A 16,624-nucleotide genomic window follows, 5' to 3' on the forward strand; every position below is an offset into this window, starting at 1 on the left:
TGTCTTTCATCTCCAACTTATCAAATTCCATCCTCGAAGATTGGAAACAAACCTTTAACCTTCTTCACTTGATCTTGGCAAGAATAAGTTACCAATCTTGACTGTATTCAATAAATGAATGAAATTCTACTAGGCATCTGACTAGATTAACTAATAGAATTGTCACCATCATTGGCGAGAGAGAATTTCATTCAAATCCCATGCTACATGGGAAAAAACTCACAACTATCCTTTGCACCGGGTTCCCATAGAATCTGGTAAATCTCCATTCTCTGTCCAGGTTTGTGGAAATGTTGGCGTCGATATGCCAAGAGGAATATTCCTGAATATTAACTGATCACTCGTAGAAAATAGGAGAATTATACCTGCACTATATCCTTTGCCATCGACATGAATACGATTCTGAATAGGGGCGGACCTACTCGAGGCCTAGCGGAGTCGGCCGTCCCCACTCAATTTTCAGATTTTCAATTTTTCTCTAAATTTTTTTAGGTTTTCAGATTTTTTTGTTTCAGACCTAAGTTTTTTGGTTTCTCCCCACTGGACTTCCGTCCTGGGTCTGCCCCTGATTCTGAAAGTCCAAAAAAATCGGGATATTTGCCGTTTTTCTACTTCATTGCTTGGTTTCCATGATGAAAACTCCAATAATTTAGAATGAGTTTATTAGTTAGGAAAAAGATATTTACATAATTTAGTTGACTTTTCTGATGTTTTATGCCTTTAATAATAATTTTAAACGAGTTATTTATTTGTAATAAAACGAAAGATTATTACTTCAAAAGTGCTATATAATTTTACTATATTTACATGTTTATTTTCTTTAACAAAAATTCATGAGACATGTAAATAAAAAACAAAGAGACGTGATCATAATATACGTCCACGGAAAACGACTATCATAAATTGTTTTCAACATTGCAAGATTCAATTGCACAAGATATTGCTTTTGAATAAAGAGTTGCTGAAGATGATTGCAAATATAGATTACGTGAAGCTGTTTCTAACCTATAGAAATATGATGAATGTCGAGCACCTTTTTAATTATGTAACCAAAATGATACGACGATAAAATTGCCTGTTGATTAAGAAATTATTACAAGGTAGCTAATACTCCCATCAATAATAGCCATGTCTTATTAACTATTTCCAAAACGACGTGGAGGGTCCCCCCCCCCCCCCCCCCCCCCTCCATGCTGTTTCTCGAGTTTGAGGACAAAAGAGGCATACGAATAGAATTTATGGTACTTGAAATAAAGGCAATGAGGTGTGACCTTCGTCAACCCTCCAATGCTTAAGTTGGTGAGAGGGGAAAATATAAGCATAAGACTATAAATTGAATGTAAAAGCGTACCAAAATAATGGTCCAAGGCTTTTATTTATAGAAGTTGGTAGTACACTCCTAGTAGAATTAAGTAGTGCACTTCTAGTAAGATAAGTAATTGAGCATCCTTATCTGATTAAAGAGTTGTGAAGTGTTTGGGAGTTTTTCCATACCTAGGAGTTATAATTTGATTGGAGGTGTGAGATAGGGTGTTTGAATGAGCATAAAACACTAGCAGTAGAGTCCTATTAGATTAACATGAATGGTTTTGTTAATGGACCTGAATCATCTCCTCGGGGTTATGTACACCATCTCGAGGAGCCTTAAACTTCAACGAATGAAGACACATAGGTCAGAATATTCGTTGAGGAATGATCTTTAAAGATACTACAATTGGGAACATCCCGAAGGAGAGGAAAAAGGGGATAGTGAGGGACACAATATATCCAAGGGCTTCAAGCCCGAGCTCAAGGATGTTCTGACCTAGGGAGAGAGTGACTTCGAGCCCAATCACATAAACTTGATGATGTTCTAGCTCTAGGAGAGTGCTCAAGGTGGAGAGTGCTCAAGGTTATCATGACCTCGAGCACGTCGTGGATGGTCAGGACATACAAAAATTGTACACATCATAAGTCCTCGTGCATCCATGTAAGGAATTCATGTGCAATGTGGGAGTTTCTAAAATGAGATACATAAGTACAGTGAGTTCAAAAATAGGCATGCTCATGTCGAGTTTATAAACACCCAAGCACATATATCTAGGATAGCAAATTTCGACCATTTTAAAATTTTGAAAGGCAGGAGCTCGATCTAGACCTTTTTTAAAAATTTTGAAGTAAAAGAGATTTGAACCAATCTTATTAAAAATCTGAAAGAAATGAGCTCAAGCTCGAGCTCGAGCTCGAGCTTTGTTAAAACTTTTGAAAGGAATTACAAGACCCCAACCTTGTTTAAAATTTGGAAGGAAAGAGGTCGCACGCCGACCTTGTTAAAGAAATTGAAAAGAATGAGCTCGACCTCGAGCTTTATAAAAAAATTTGAAATGAAGGTTTGATAGTCTTCGGGAGTATAAGGTCAGTCCTTTTACTTGATGATTTTTAGGATTGATTTTACTTGAACGTATGAAATACTTGTAAATATGCTTGTGTGGGGTAAGGCTTGAGATGCTTGCTTGGGCAAGGCTTGAAGTGCTTGTACAGGGCAAGCTTTGTATGCTTGCGCGGGACAAGGCTTAAGGTGCTTGCTCGAGGGGACAAGGCCTAGGTGCTTGCACTAAGCAAGACTAAGTGCTTTCATGAGGCAAGGCTCCAGGTGCTTGTGCAGAGTAAGGCTTGAGGTGCTTGTGCGGGACAAAGCTCTGGTGCTTGCATAGGATAAGGCTTGAGGTGTTTGTGCAGGGCAAGGCTTTGTGTGTTTGCACGAGACAAAGCTTGAGGTGCTTGCTCGGGAGGGGAGTCAGGCTTAGGTGCTTGCGATGGGCAAGACCTGGAGGTACTTACGAATGGCAATGCTTGAGGTGCTTGCGCAGGAAAAGACATGGTGCTTGCACTGGGCAAGACTTAGAGGTGCTTGCGCAAAACAAGGCTTATGAGCGCTTGCGCTGGGCAAAACTTAGAGTTGCTTGCTCGGGGCTAGACTTTAGCTTCAAATTTAAATATGAGTTTGCATTGTATTTTTATGAGCTAGCCAAAGCTAATAATTATGATCCATGTGCCCCAGCATGAGGAGTTAGATGCTCCATCCAAAAATATTTTCCAAATGTCATTGATAAAAGTCGTGGTATACCCTAGCTCCCTGTGGCCTTGGGGTGAATAGCTCGATCCTTGATTTTGGCTGGGTATTTGAAAAAGACAATTTGAATGCCTTACCCTTTATGGCGTATGTGAGTGTCAGGCGTCGAGCACTAATTATTCTTGTCTCATCTTGAATGATTCTGCAAATCCCATTTGAGGTCAAGGCGACAATCCCAAACCCAAGGTTGTAAGAGGTGGCCGTATTTAATCCAAGGACTCTACTCTACCAATATCAAGAACAGGATGATGAGTTCGAGCATTGGCCTTAGAATTTACTGGCTTAGCAATTGAGTCAACAATACAACTTGTTGATGTAGATCTTCAAACTCCGTGGAAGTAACAACTATTGGCTGGGGTGTTGGTACTTCGATGGTGCTTATGGAGAAACTTGTGCATCCCTAATGGGGGTCGAATTGGAGCGGATGAGCTTGTTGGAGGAGGTCCTGAGCATGTATTGACCATGACTTTTGGTCATGTTTCTCACAGAAGTCGCCAATGATGCTACCAAAAATTTGTACCTACTGATTCCTGAGTTTGAGGACAAAAGAACCATATAAAAAGAATCTTACGTACCCGAAACAGATGCTTAAGTTAGATAGAGGGAAAAATACAAATGTAAGGCTATAAATTGAATGTAAAAGCGTGAATAATGATCGAATGCTTTGTATTTCTAGAGATATGTAATACACTCTTAGTATGATTAAATAGTGCACTCCTAGTAGGATAAGTAATTAAGCATTCCTTATCTGATTAAAGAGTTGTGAAGTGTTTGGGAGTCTTTCCAAATCTAGGAGCTGTGATTTGATTGGAGTTGTGAGATTGAGTGTTTGGATGAGCATAAAACACCGGTAGTAGAGTTTTATTAGATTAACATTAGTGGTTTTGTTAGTGGACCTGAATCACTTCCTTAGGGTTATGCACACCACCCCGAGGAGACTCAACCTCGACGACTAAAGACGCATGGGTCAGAATATTTTGAACTCACTCAACGGGGAGTAATACTTGGAGATACCAAAATTGAAAACATCCAGACAGAAAGAGAGGAAAAATGGATAATGAGGGACACGATATGTCCAAGGGCTTCAAGCCAGAGCTCAAGTTCACTCACTTGAGCCCGAGGATGTTCTGACCCAGGGAGAGAGTGACTTCAAGCCCAACCACTTAAACACGAGGATGTTCTAGCTCTAGGAGAGTGCTCAAGGTTATCATGACCTCAAGTATGAGGTCGTGAATGGTCAAACCATACAAAAATTGTACAAATCACTACCATTACACTAAAAAAATTACCTTCTACAGAACGGGAATGTGTGTGTGTGTGATGTACACATTATAAATTCAATTGCAGATGAACTAGAGGTGTGGAGGGAATCAGAAACTGAAGTTTTTTAGGTTAATACAGATTATAGTTCTATTTTTACTGGTCATGGGCCGTTAGAGGAGCTAGAGGTGGGGTTAGGGAGCTGCAATCAGAGATTGTCGGAGGCGGTGGTGAGACAGCCTTTTAACGAAGAATAGGTCGTGGCAGCAGCTTTCAAGAACATCGGACCCACAAAGGCCCCCGGTCCTCAAGGTTTCCACGTACTTTCCTCTCGACATCAATGGGGATTAGTTGGGAGTTCGATCACCGAGTCTTATCTCCATCTACCAAAGTGCTTTCCTTCTTGGTAGGATTGTCAGTCATGAAGAATTTTGAATTGTTACACTGTATGCATGAGGGCAACGGCAGGAAGGGTTTTATGGCTTTAAAGTTAGCTATGAGTAAGGCAACGGCTGAATATGATCTTTTATTGCATATGACAGGGTCATGGAGAGATGCAGCTTCCATACTGCAGCCGTAGCATATGAGGCATATCTAGCTAGACAGGTCCATTTTGTTCAGTCCCAGTTGTCATTGGTAAATGCACTGCCATAAGTGGTAGCAAGGGATAAAAGTAGAGCATTTGCAGGATTTAATGTGTGGAATAAGGTGAAAGGTCGGAAAAGGAGTCTTTTCACGGGGGTAGAGAGGTATTAATAAAGGCAGTTCTCACTTTTGTTTTGAGCATGTTCAAATCGCCAAGGCAATAGTGCAGGGATCTAAAGTCGATGATTATGAGATTTTGGTGGGGATCGGGAACAGGTCAGAGACAGATTTCAGAGTGAGTTGGAAAAATATGTTAGCCAAAAGTGAGAAACAAGCTTAAATTTCGGAAGTTTAATCAGGCTCTAGTGACTAAGCAGCATGGAAGCTGCTGGAATGGGGAATATGCATGTGTTCTTTCTTTGTTAAAGACTACTGTGGAGGGCAGCTGGCTATTGAGAGAGAATTAAACCGTGTATGGGCCACAGTGGATGTACATTACTCTACACATAAATCTAAGACTAAATAGACTCAAATAGACTAACTGAATTTAGCATGGCACGGTAAAGAATTTAGAAACATAACTGTAGACTCGAGTAACGTTGAAAGGTTTGTTCCCAGGAAATTCATCTAGGATCGGGAAACTGTATCCCACAATGATAGATATGGATGTAAAATGACTAGGACGAGCTCAATGTCGACACAGAGCAAATGATAAAAGGAAGAAGAGTGCAGAATGTGCTTGAATGAGTCAGCCTTTCATGTACACATCTTGAAATTACTAGTACAGCACTAAGAAGCAAAGCTTTCAAGAATACATTAAAAATTACCAGAAAGCAGGATGTTGCAAGTATAGATATGAAAAGGATTCTATTTCCTTCATGTGCGGGGAAAAAGGTCACATAGTTCAAATACTAATACGATAAACAAATCCCTGAAGGGTTTTCCGTCAAAAATTTACAGGGAAAATAAAGAATCTTAATGAATACATACTAATGGGCAATATTATATACAGAGATGATAATTTCAACACCTATTAGTACGATAATGAGCCATTCCAGAAAATCTGACTTCCTATTCTGAAGAATTTCTTGAAGAAAACGAATATTGTGCTGCAATGGAAAATAAAGACATCAAATGTAACAATCAGTTATGTTAGAAGGAATTTATGCAACATATATGAAGTATATAAAGTTTAACGTAATACCTCAACAAACTTCAACTTAAAATCAAGACTAGCAAATCTCTGAGTCAATTCAAATTCATCTCTAAGATACTCCCAAATCTGAGCATATTTGGCATCCTTCCACGCTATATCTGATCTGAATAAAGTAGGAAATATAATATTAGTAGGAAATCTTATAGAATGTAAAACAAATGACTAACGAATACTAAATAATTTATGACAGTACATTGGAGAGAACTATTCTCGATACAAATCCATGAAAATTATATAAAGATATTCATAAACATAGACACAAAGTGGGCAGTATGTTGGAAAAGAAAACTACTATGTGTATAGATATGTGTGTATAAAAATGGGCCCAAGAACCAGCAACAATATTGCAAAAAGCTGCATAAAAGAACATTTTGAGTTGGTTTTTCATGCTTCAATTTCTTCTCTTCCTTTATCCTGTTAAAAATGATAAAAGGGAGTACATAAAGACACTTTAGATTGTCGAATTTCTTGAACAGAATCTGACATACGTCATCTAAGATGAAAATGTAATGTAGAGAACCCTTAAAGTTTAACAAATTAGTCTTCTTAAATAATTAAAAATGCAAATTAAGTAGTCCTAGCCCCTGAAGAAACATATGTTGATCTGAGTCAGAAAAATAAAGCAAAAAATGAAAATGACAACCACAAAAACATTATCCTTCCAGGTTCCCCAAATCAACATTATCTTTCAGGCCAACAAGGTCTTCCTAAACCCAATATATAAAATTCTGAGAAATAAATTAGAATTTTGCTGTGTATGCTTAGGTTAGGCCTAATGACAAGTCAAATAATAACTCCCATCTCCAACTAGAGATGAGCTCCATAACAAGCTTGGAAGTTGCCACTAGAAGTGGAAATCTCAAAAGTCAACCAGTAATTTCCTATTCAGTAGTGTGTAATGCACGCTCTCAAATATAATTAAATCAGCCACCCTAAGAGAGTAAGATCACGAAGTATGGGGTGACAAAGACTCAATTATAATTTGAAATTCCACACTTTAAGGCTCTATCATCATTTAAGTCACTAGTATTTATAGAAGGGCACCTACCTCTATAATGTCTGATTAAATCACACTGGCTATCGCTTCAATTACATAACATTGAGCCGTGCTAATGGCTAACAAATTTAACCTGCTTAAGGAAGCCCCACATTGATGTTTATCTCCAAATAGACAGACAGCATCCAGCAACAAATCCTTGTACCAATTAAATTAGCAACAAAATGCCCAACCCAGAATTGTAATTTTCCTTCAGAAAAATACGAAATATTCAGTATTGCTGAAGAATGACAGCCAAATCTATATCCAATCCCCTTCATCCCATATTTCCCCTTGATGGGAGCAGTGCAAAGAAAAAGGTGTCTTTAACCCCAAATAAAAGTATAAATATTACATGACTCGGACACAAGGCAAGAGCTTTGACCCAAACCAGATTCTGAATTCTGGTTGTCTACCTGGTTCAATAGCTGTCTTTTGCTTTCCCCCCATCATTTTTAGTGGACATACGGGCATCTTGTCTCTCTTCCATATTGCAGTTTCATGTCTGTCCAACTTTGGCAACTAGTTCTTTGTTCAAATTTTCAAGTTTTATTACTCATGCAACTTCTAGCCTGCAGCTCTTTTGTGCCTAGGTTTCTAACAGTAATCGCATCGAAGACTGTCCTTTTGTGTAGTTTTCTTGTCCCCTAAATTGAAACCAGATTTACAGATGGTTGTACCTAAGCTTTCCGATATAGGAGCCCTGGAGTTGCCTCCCATTAGTTCTTTGTGAAGGTATCATCTAGGTTATGAAAAGTAACACTTCCAAACAACCCCACACAAGCTTGAACACGCTCGAGATTTAGCCTACTAGGAAACGAAGCAACCTTCCCTTGGACTTCATCTCCAGATTGACATAGATCTAGTCCAAAATAGACATTTGAGATAGTTGTATTAATCTGTGACACTAGGAGAGCCTTGCTTGGTGTTGACAACCTGCCTCTTGATAGAAGAAAGTAAATTTTAATAATATTTGGTTGTATAGAATGGAGTACCAAGACAGAATGAAATTTCAGCTTCCCAAATATATATTTTTTTTTTTTGATAGGTAATCATAATTTTATTAATTAAAAGAGATTACACGGGATGTGTACAATCACTTTAAGCAAAAGATGAACGTCATGAAATTTGGCAACCCTTCTACAAGATTTTTAGCCGCGATATTCAACCAATTATACAAAGTCAAATAAAACATTTCCCTAATCTGCACTATTGTCTTTGTTTGATCTTCGAAACAGCAGTTGTTCCTTTCTCTCCAAACACACCATGCAATGCATCCCGGGTTAAGGTTCCATACAAGTTTGCTATCCTTATCATGAAGTTTTCGCCTTCAGGCCTGCAGTACGTCCTCTATACGCCTTGGCAGCACCCAAACCATAGATTGAGAAACCAGGATATTGTTCCAAAGCCAGAGAACACTATCACAATGAATGAACAAGTGGTCTACCGTCTCCCCATCCCTTTTGCACGTATAGTACCACTCGGTTACATAAAAACCTTTTTGTCGAAGATTATCCACTGTTGACATCTGGCCCCTTACAACTGTCCACAATAAGAATGCTACCCGTGGAGGCAATTTGCTTTGTCACACTAGCTTTCAGGGAAATGAACTCTCTGTAAGTCCCAAAAAGGATCTAAAATAAGTGCGGACAGAAAAGATATCATCTCATGTCAACTTTCACCTGCTACAATCATTCTCTCCTACCCAAATCTATACCTTATGTAGAGATGTCAAAAACGACAAATAATCATCCAACTCCCAATCGCCCCTCTCAAAAGTAATATTCCAATTGTAATTCCCATTATGAATGGCAAATACATCACTCACCATAGCAGAAGGCACTAAAGAAATGTTGTGCAAAGAAAGCAATCCTTATTTCAGCGATTGATCACCACACTAACAATCATCCCACAATCTGATATCATTACCATTCCCCACCACAAAATTCAATTTGTCTTGAAAATCACTCCATCCCCGTTGAATATAACTCCACAAACTCACCCCATAAGAATCGCGACCCTCAACAGTACACCAACCCCCCTCCATCATACCATACCTCTCCTCTATGATTTCTCTTCGAAAGTTCTCTCTCTCTACTCCAAAGCGCCACAACTACTCACCCAATAAGGCGGGGCCTTATTAAACAAAACAAGACTCCTAACTTCAAGGCCCCTCATCCTCACAGGCGAACAAACAATACCCCAATATTCCAAATGAAGTTTTCTCTCCTCCTCCATGCCTGCCCAAGGAAATTCCCTTTGAAGTCTCTCTAATTTATTTGCCATTGCAGCCGGAATAGGAAACAACGACAAAAAGTAAGTAGGGAGATTAGAGAGAGTGAATTTAATGAGTGTAAGTCGGCCTCCCTTAAAGAGGTACATACGCTTCCACCCTGCTAACCTTCTCTCCATCCTTTCCACAATACAATTCCAAATATACCTACTTTTAAACCGTGCTCCTAACGGAAACCCTAAATATGACATAGACAACTGCGCAACCCGACAACCCAAAATGTCAGCCAGCACCTCTACGTTAGCTACCTCTCTACTGGAATAGCCTCAGATTTTCCTAGATTGATTTTCAATCCGAACACCGCTTCAAAGCATAATAACAAGCAACATAAGTTCCTGAATTGTTCATAATCTGCCTCACATAAAATCAACATATCGTCTGCAAATGACAAATGGGACACCTGCAAGTGACCCCAACCATAAACCCCTTTATCAAACCCTCTCCCACAACTCTTTCAAACATTCTACTGAAAGTCTCCATCACAATAACAAATAGTAATGGAGACAATGGGTCCTCTTGTCTCAATCCTCTAATACTCCGAAAATAACTCTCAGGTGTTCCATGGACCAAAACTGAGAACGAAACAGTATAAATACAAAACTGGGTCCACTTGCACCATTTATCTTCAAAGCCACATTGCCTAAGCATATACAAAAGAAACCCCCAGTTGACATGATCATAAGCCTTCTGAATATCGAGCTTACATAGCATTCTTGGAACCCCTGAGCGCAATCTTAAGTCAATGCATTCATTCGCTATAAGCACTGAGTCCAAAATTTGGTTCCCTTTAGCACCTCCTTCAATCTATTCGTCAGAACTTTCGCAATAATCTTATACATCCCACTAACTAGGCTAATAGGACGGAAATCTTTAATAACAGTCGCTCCCGCTTTCTTAGGGATCAGCACAATAAATGTAACGTTAGAGCTTTTCAGCTTCCCAAATATCATACATGGATCTCCCATGCATCGTGGTGTCTTAGCAATACCATGATGCATTTGATCTTATGTGTACTAATAACGAGATTTACATGATTGACCATTCCATATAGTTCCATATATTCAATTTGGATGTGTTCCATCTGGATGTCTGGATTTCAAAAAAGAATGGAAGGTTGATTGTAGGTTTGTTAGTGGCTGCCACAATGCTGTCACTGGTTATTTCAGGGTTTCATAAAATATGTAAAGATTTGTTTAAATAAAGGGATTAAAAAAAAAAAAAAAAAAGGAAATGGAAGCTGCAAAGAACACAGAAATGAAGGCTGGATAGCAACAACAAAAGCTGCAAAAAGGAATAGTTTTCAAAACTCCAAGAGGCTGATACCATGAAGAATGTCAGGAGACGGAAAATTTTGGTTTATAAGAATAGAGATGCAAGCTTAAATACTGTACATAAGAGTTCATTAAATTGGTAAATAAGATAACACATAAAAGCATAGTTATTAGACCCAACCCAGTAGTTAACCCGGAAAAATCATCGGGTCACCCAGTCAGTGGTTCAACCGCTGGGTCATTGTTATACCGTATTTTTAATTAAAATATATTTTTGCAACAAAGGGAAAACCATCATGCTAAGTAATATATATATTTCACCCACATTATATTTCAAGGTATCATTACTTTCCAAAATGGTCAAGGGAGGGAATCATCATGCTGGACACTCTGGTCCAAACAGGCCGGTCTGGTCCGGATTTAATAACTATGGATAAAAGGCCAGATTTCTAGGATCTGGAAATAATCCACTATTTGTATATCCTATCTAGGGAAGTTAACACAATGAAAAAGTACAGAAAATAAAGCTAATGAACAAGTAAACTCAGATCTGCCAATACTTCCAATATTTCATTTTAATACCTTCAAGGTAAACTTGTGTTTGATTACCGTGTTGTATTTGCCTCTTAAAACAGGATTGTAGTGCACCACTCGATTGTCCACAATAAATCATTATCTTAGTCTCTTTCCAGAGATTAGGAGAAAATAAAAACTCTAGTTGGCATTGAACTGCACGCAACCAGCTGCTATGTTTCTTTTATCTTTTGATTTCAGGGAAGGTGATTAGACTTCGATAACTTATCTTGTCAAATCATACAATTCTTGTATCCTGTCATTTAGCTAATTATTATTAATGATGTTGATATTTATAACAGTTAGCCAGATTTAAGGTAAAAGTTTATCTTCGCAAAAGAACTTCTGTTACTATTATACTAAAATAGTGTCCTACAAGATATAAAGTAATTATCTAGAGAACTTAATAGTTAATTTGAATAAAATGCTAATCTTTAATATGGTCAGATCCCTCAAACTCTTTTCTATAGGCATCACTAGGTTTCTAATATCAACAATTAACTATTTGGAAAGACAACTAAGGGTTTTTTTCTTATTTGGCTTTATGGAAAGATGTTCTTGATTAGGAAATCGGAGGCGGAGCTTCGAGGAAGTTAAACAGATTAATTTAAGAAGCCACAAATAATGACGACCCTGAAGGAAATCATCTCCACTACTTCAGTTGACATGATTTTTACTCAGGCCCCCCATACCAAAGAAGTACCAATTAAATGTGAAATACCAAAGCCCAGGTGTAAAAGTCCCATCTCAACAACTAAATGTGAATAGCCAAAACAAACCTTAGAAGGCTTAACTATCATTCCAGGAGGTGATGTATTTATTCAGCTGATTTCGGCACACAAGATTTTGAAAACTTGAGGCTGACCAAATTTAATGAGAACAATGAAACATTGAGATATTCTAAAAGACACTTAACGATATCACAAAATACTGAAACATGGGGGTAGAAGTTGCTTGAGTTGCAGATATCATAATTTATTTTCTTGGTAGATCAACCAATAACAGATATCGCTTATTTTGCTGAGTTCAAGGTAAGCGGGCAATTAAAAAATAGGAGAAAAGAAAAAAAATAAAAAAATCACTGAACATAGTTCTTAAGTTGAAATAGCAGAAGAGATTTCATTAGCTGAAAGAAACATTTCTCGAATACGATAGCACGAGGACAACAATGAGAACAGATGAATTCCTTGTTTTCTTACACAATATTCTTGAAAGTATTACCTCTCGAAAAGACCCAGCTTAAGAATTACATCAGCAAGATTGGAATTGGCCTTTCCAACTAGTTGAAAGAGCTTTTTTCTCTCCATTGTAAACGTTCCAGTTTTCTCCATCCCACGATTAATGTCAGTAAATTCTGCAACCATTCCGTCAACCTGAAATAGCACATACAGAGCTCGATAAAATATAACCGATAGAGTAGCACCAACATATGGGTGAAACATGGATGTTGAAAGGATTACTTACCTGACGCACATAGTAGTCAAGAGCAATACTTTGACCAAGAACACTACCAATAGTACGGATCCCGTCAATATTTAGGTACTGCAGCATTATGAAATCTAACCCACCTTGCATCCATGTGTTCAAAGTTGGCTTCTCCCTCACCTCATACTCTATTTTTTTTCGCAGAAGCATGGAGAAACTCATCAGATTTCAGAGGAGGGATACAAAAGTGGCCAACAAAGATACACAACAGTGTGCTATCAAATATGAACAAATTCAAGTACCAAGTAATACGCATATTTGATTCCAGATTCAAAACTGGGCTAAGATCCTAATAACACAGAGATAAACTTTTTAATATCTGACAACTATTTTCTGTGATTGTTATCACTCATCAGTCATCTATGATATAATAACTCATGAAATCAGAATGAGTCGGACAGTAAAATGTGCAACGAATCACTTTACTACTTCTCTTGCAACAGAGAGAAATTCTACTTTGGATATGGAAATTAATAATTTTTTTTTTTTTTTTTTTGTTTTGAAAATAAGATATATTAGGCTTCGAGGCCAGCTTTACCAGGGCATCGAGAAGAAGGTTTGAACCAGTTATTAAAAACTGGCCAATGATTGATATCAGTATATGATCACAATCACTTGACAGAGGTTATGCACAAGTTTGACACTAGAATATGGGCATACCGTCCTTTCTCATCTCAGGGAGCAATCCTGAAGCATGTCTTTCAACAATTTTTAGATATCCATCAACCTCATGATCACGGACGTTGAATAAGACAATTGATCCATACTGAAAAACTACCATGTAACAACAATCGCTTCCACTTAAATTAGCACCCAAGCCCTGAAACCACATATAATTTAGAAAGATTTTTAGGTATAACATTAATCATGTCTTTATCAAAAGAAGTACTAGCATAATATCATTAAATTATTAAAAAGTAATGTGCTATAGAATGATGAATACTCACTATTTCTAGAGAAAGAAGATTCACAAAGGAAACAAAAATGAAAAAGTTGACTAGATATAAGTGAACGGATTAAACCAGAGAGTATTCAGTAATAAGTTTTTGTTGATACAAAAGAAACATAACTCAATTTGATAAGCAGCTTCACCAAATTGATCTAAGGTGCAAAGACTTCCCATTAGTTAGAAAAGGCCTACTCCCTCACCCCTACTACAATAGATAAAGACGGGGTGGATAAGTAGGTATTAGACCATAGAAAAAGACAAAGCACAGCATATCGATGCTATGATGTCCTACTCTAACAAGCAAATTAAGAGCTCTATGTAGGGAAATGTAGCCAGTAGATATGGTTAACTACAATTACTACCCGTACAGAAGGCTCACAAGCTTCCAGCTAACTAGAGGAAGAAGAAAGATATTGTATCAACAACAATCAACAACCCCTTGTTCTCTGCTATTTTTGCCTTTGTTTTTCAACAATGGATTTATGTTTCCTACTTGCAGCATGCGTGCATGAGTGCAAATGCATGTTCATTCTGAGAAAGGGAGATAGGGGCCATCGGCAAATTACTACAAAATGTAAAACCAGAGCACATTGTACAGCAGTAATAGAAAAGACCATTATATTTTGTACACTTAGCCTTCTGCAAATTGCCTGAGAAAATATAGTTTACAAATCCATATTGTTTAGTCCAAAAATCTTCGAAAAGAAAAGAGTTGGCCATTTCCAAGAACTGCGTCTATTTAAGCAAGTTAGTCTCAAGCTAAAAAGTACCAACAATAATAATTTAAAATTTTGGTTTGATAAAAAGTTGTTCGATACAAAATTATCTACATTGGAGGACGGGTCGTGGGTATGAGTTTTTTTGGGCCAGTTATACAAAAGTAAACTGGTAAAGAAGCAATTAATTCGCAACAGGGTATAATTAAAAGTTAGTTTCTACATCACTGAAGTGAAGCTAAGAATCCTAATGCCCGCAAAAATACAATATCAGTTACATACTCTTCAGCACTTCAATTCATAAATATGTACATCACAGTAGCATTGATAAGGGGTGGTTGTTTTCCTTGAACACAACTCACAAAAATGTTGGGAGTTGAAAGATCTTTACACGCCAGCTATACTTATATTTACAATAACAATGTAACTTTGCCACTTAAGGATGGAGTCAATATAATAATGATATTTTATAAAGTCATTCCATAACCTACCCAAACAAATACTGATGTCTATTACAGATCTCCTGATCCTCTATCATTATAGAAAGAAGAATTACCCTAATAAATTAAACTTGTGTAGTTCACACATTTTCAACTATATACTGCATTAAAAAATCTTCCATTTGTTTAAATAGTTGTTTTAAATCAAATGCTTAATGTCATCATCATGCAGTGTTAAATGAAACGAATTATACATCAAAGACATGTAATTCATTCAATAAAAGACAATATTATAAACATAAATTGCACAAAAGAAGAAACTTGCATTAGGCTCAGGCTTCAAGTCACCAAATCTCAGGACCACATAATTTGTCATTCTTGATGAAGGGGGAATAAAATTCTGCTTATTCCTCTCCACTAAGGCCCTCAAATCCACACTGCAACCAAATCACCAAAACAATATAATAATACTCGCAAAGCATTAAAATTAGAGTTCATTTAATCAATTGTCACCGAACTTTGCTAAACTTACTACTTGCTCACCGATCTATAAGTCATTACTTACACCCAAATTTGAACAAAGTCACCTATCAATCAATAGTATCATTTTCATTATTGTTATCTATAGCTTAGTGAGCAACTAGTAACTTTATTCAAATTTACATGGGCAATGAGTAACCTTTTACCTGTAGCAAAGTTTGTCGAGCAACTAGTAACTTTCAAAACATTGATGAGCAATTAGTAAGCTATAGCAGAGTTCAGTGACCGTTAATTAAATTATCTCATTAAAATTAACAATAACGGGAATGGGAGACTTGGAAGTTTGAGTATAACATATTTACATAGTCCGCTAATTTCCTTTCTTTCTTAAGAATGAAGTGAAATTTAGAACTCAAACCTAGTAGAGAAAAAAAATGCCCTAACAGGAATGGGAGCCTTGGAAGATTCATTACTTTCATCCTCCTGCTTTAAAACCTCTAATTCCTCAATCAAATTCACACCTCCCCCAATTCCCGAGCCCGAAACGGTGTCTGTCCAGTCCACAGTGTTGGCGGCAGAAGACGAAATGCATTTGGGCACAGAAATCCCAGTATTACTCCTCGGAAAAGACACCTTTCGGAAGCAGCGGGAAGAAATTGATTTCGAGCAGAAAATAACAGAGAAGGAAATTTGTCTACTGTGATTGGGTTTTTTGCAGAGAATGGAGGAAAAAGTTCGACTGGAATTTAAAGGGGAAAATATGAAGGCTGACGATATGCTCTTGCCGCAGGATGTTAATGTCATGAACCTCATTGTTCAGCTGCTGCCGTTCGTATCTTTCTTCCACTATCCCGAGGCTGGACTAGAGGAGGGAGAAAATATTAGGGTGTCAACTGTGGGCTAAAACCATGAATATATATCCAGCGGTGGCAATGGGCGTAAACAAACGAGTGCCAAGCTCGTGGCTGATTAATTACGAGCCGAGTCACTTCAGGTGCGAGCTCGGCTCGTGAGCTAGTTGTCCCCACCTTTTAATTATACTCTTTTTTATTTGAATTTGGAATTGACTACGTAAATTTTTTAGTAGGCAGAGTTAAATATTATACACGAACAACTTATAACATGTATAATTTTGTAAAGAAAATTAAAAGTAATGATTAGAAAATAAGAAATTTTAATTAATATGATTAAATTAAATATCACTTATC

General features: G+C 37.4%; 1 protein-coding gene across 2 annotated transcripts; it reads right to left on the reverse strand.

Moving 5' to 3' along the window:
* Nucleotides 1-5,798: 5,798 nt before the first annotated feature.
* LOC111407689 lies at nucleotides 5,799-16,312 on the reverse strand. Of its 2 annotated transcripts, none has more exons than XM_023037324.1 (7): nucleotides 15,835-16,312; nucleotides 15,262-15,373; nucleotides 13,492-13,651; nucleotides 12,811-12,959; nucleotides 12,568-12,719; nucleotides 6,162-6,276; nucleotides 5,799-6,066 (listed from the first exon to the last, which is right to left on the reverse strand). In XM_023037324.1, the coding sequence occupies exons 1-7, from the start codon at nucleotides 16,227-16,229 to the stop codon at nucleotides 5,947-5,949; spliced, it is 1,203 nt and encodes a 400-aa protein (XP_022893092.1). In that variant the 5' UTR covers nucleotides 16,230-16,312; the 3' UTR covers nucleotides 5,799-5,946. The 2 variants fall into 2 exon arrangements, with proteins under 2 accessions (XP_022893092.1, XP_022893091.1); XM_023037323.1 differs by having other exon boundaries at nucleotides 13,492-13,657.
* Between the last annotated feature and the right edge of the window lie 312 nt (nucleotides 16,313-16,624).

Source organism: Olea europaea, chromosome 13 (genome assembly GCF_002742605.1).
Source record: "Olea europaea var. sylvestris chromosome 13, O_europaea_v1, whole genome shotgun sequence".
Classification (NCBI taxonomy): domain Eukaryota; kingdom Viridiplantae; phylum Streptophyta; class Magnoliopsida; order Lamiales; family Oleaceae; genus Olea; species Olea europaea.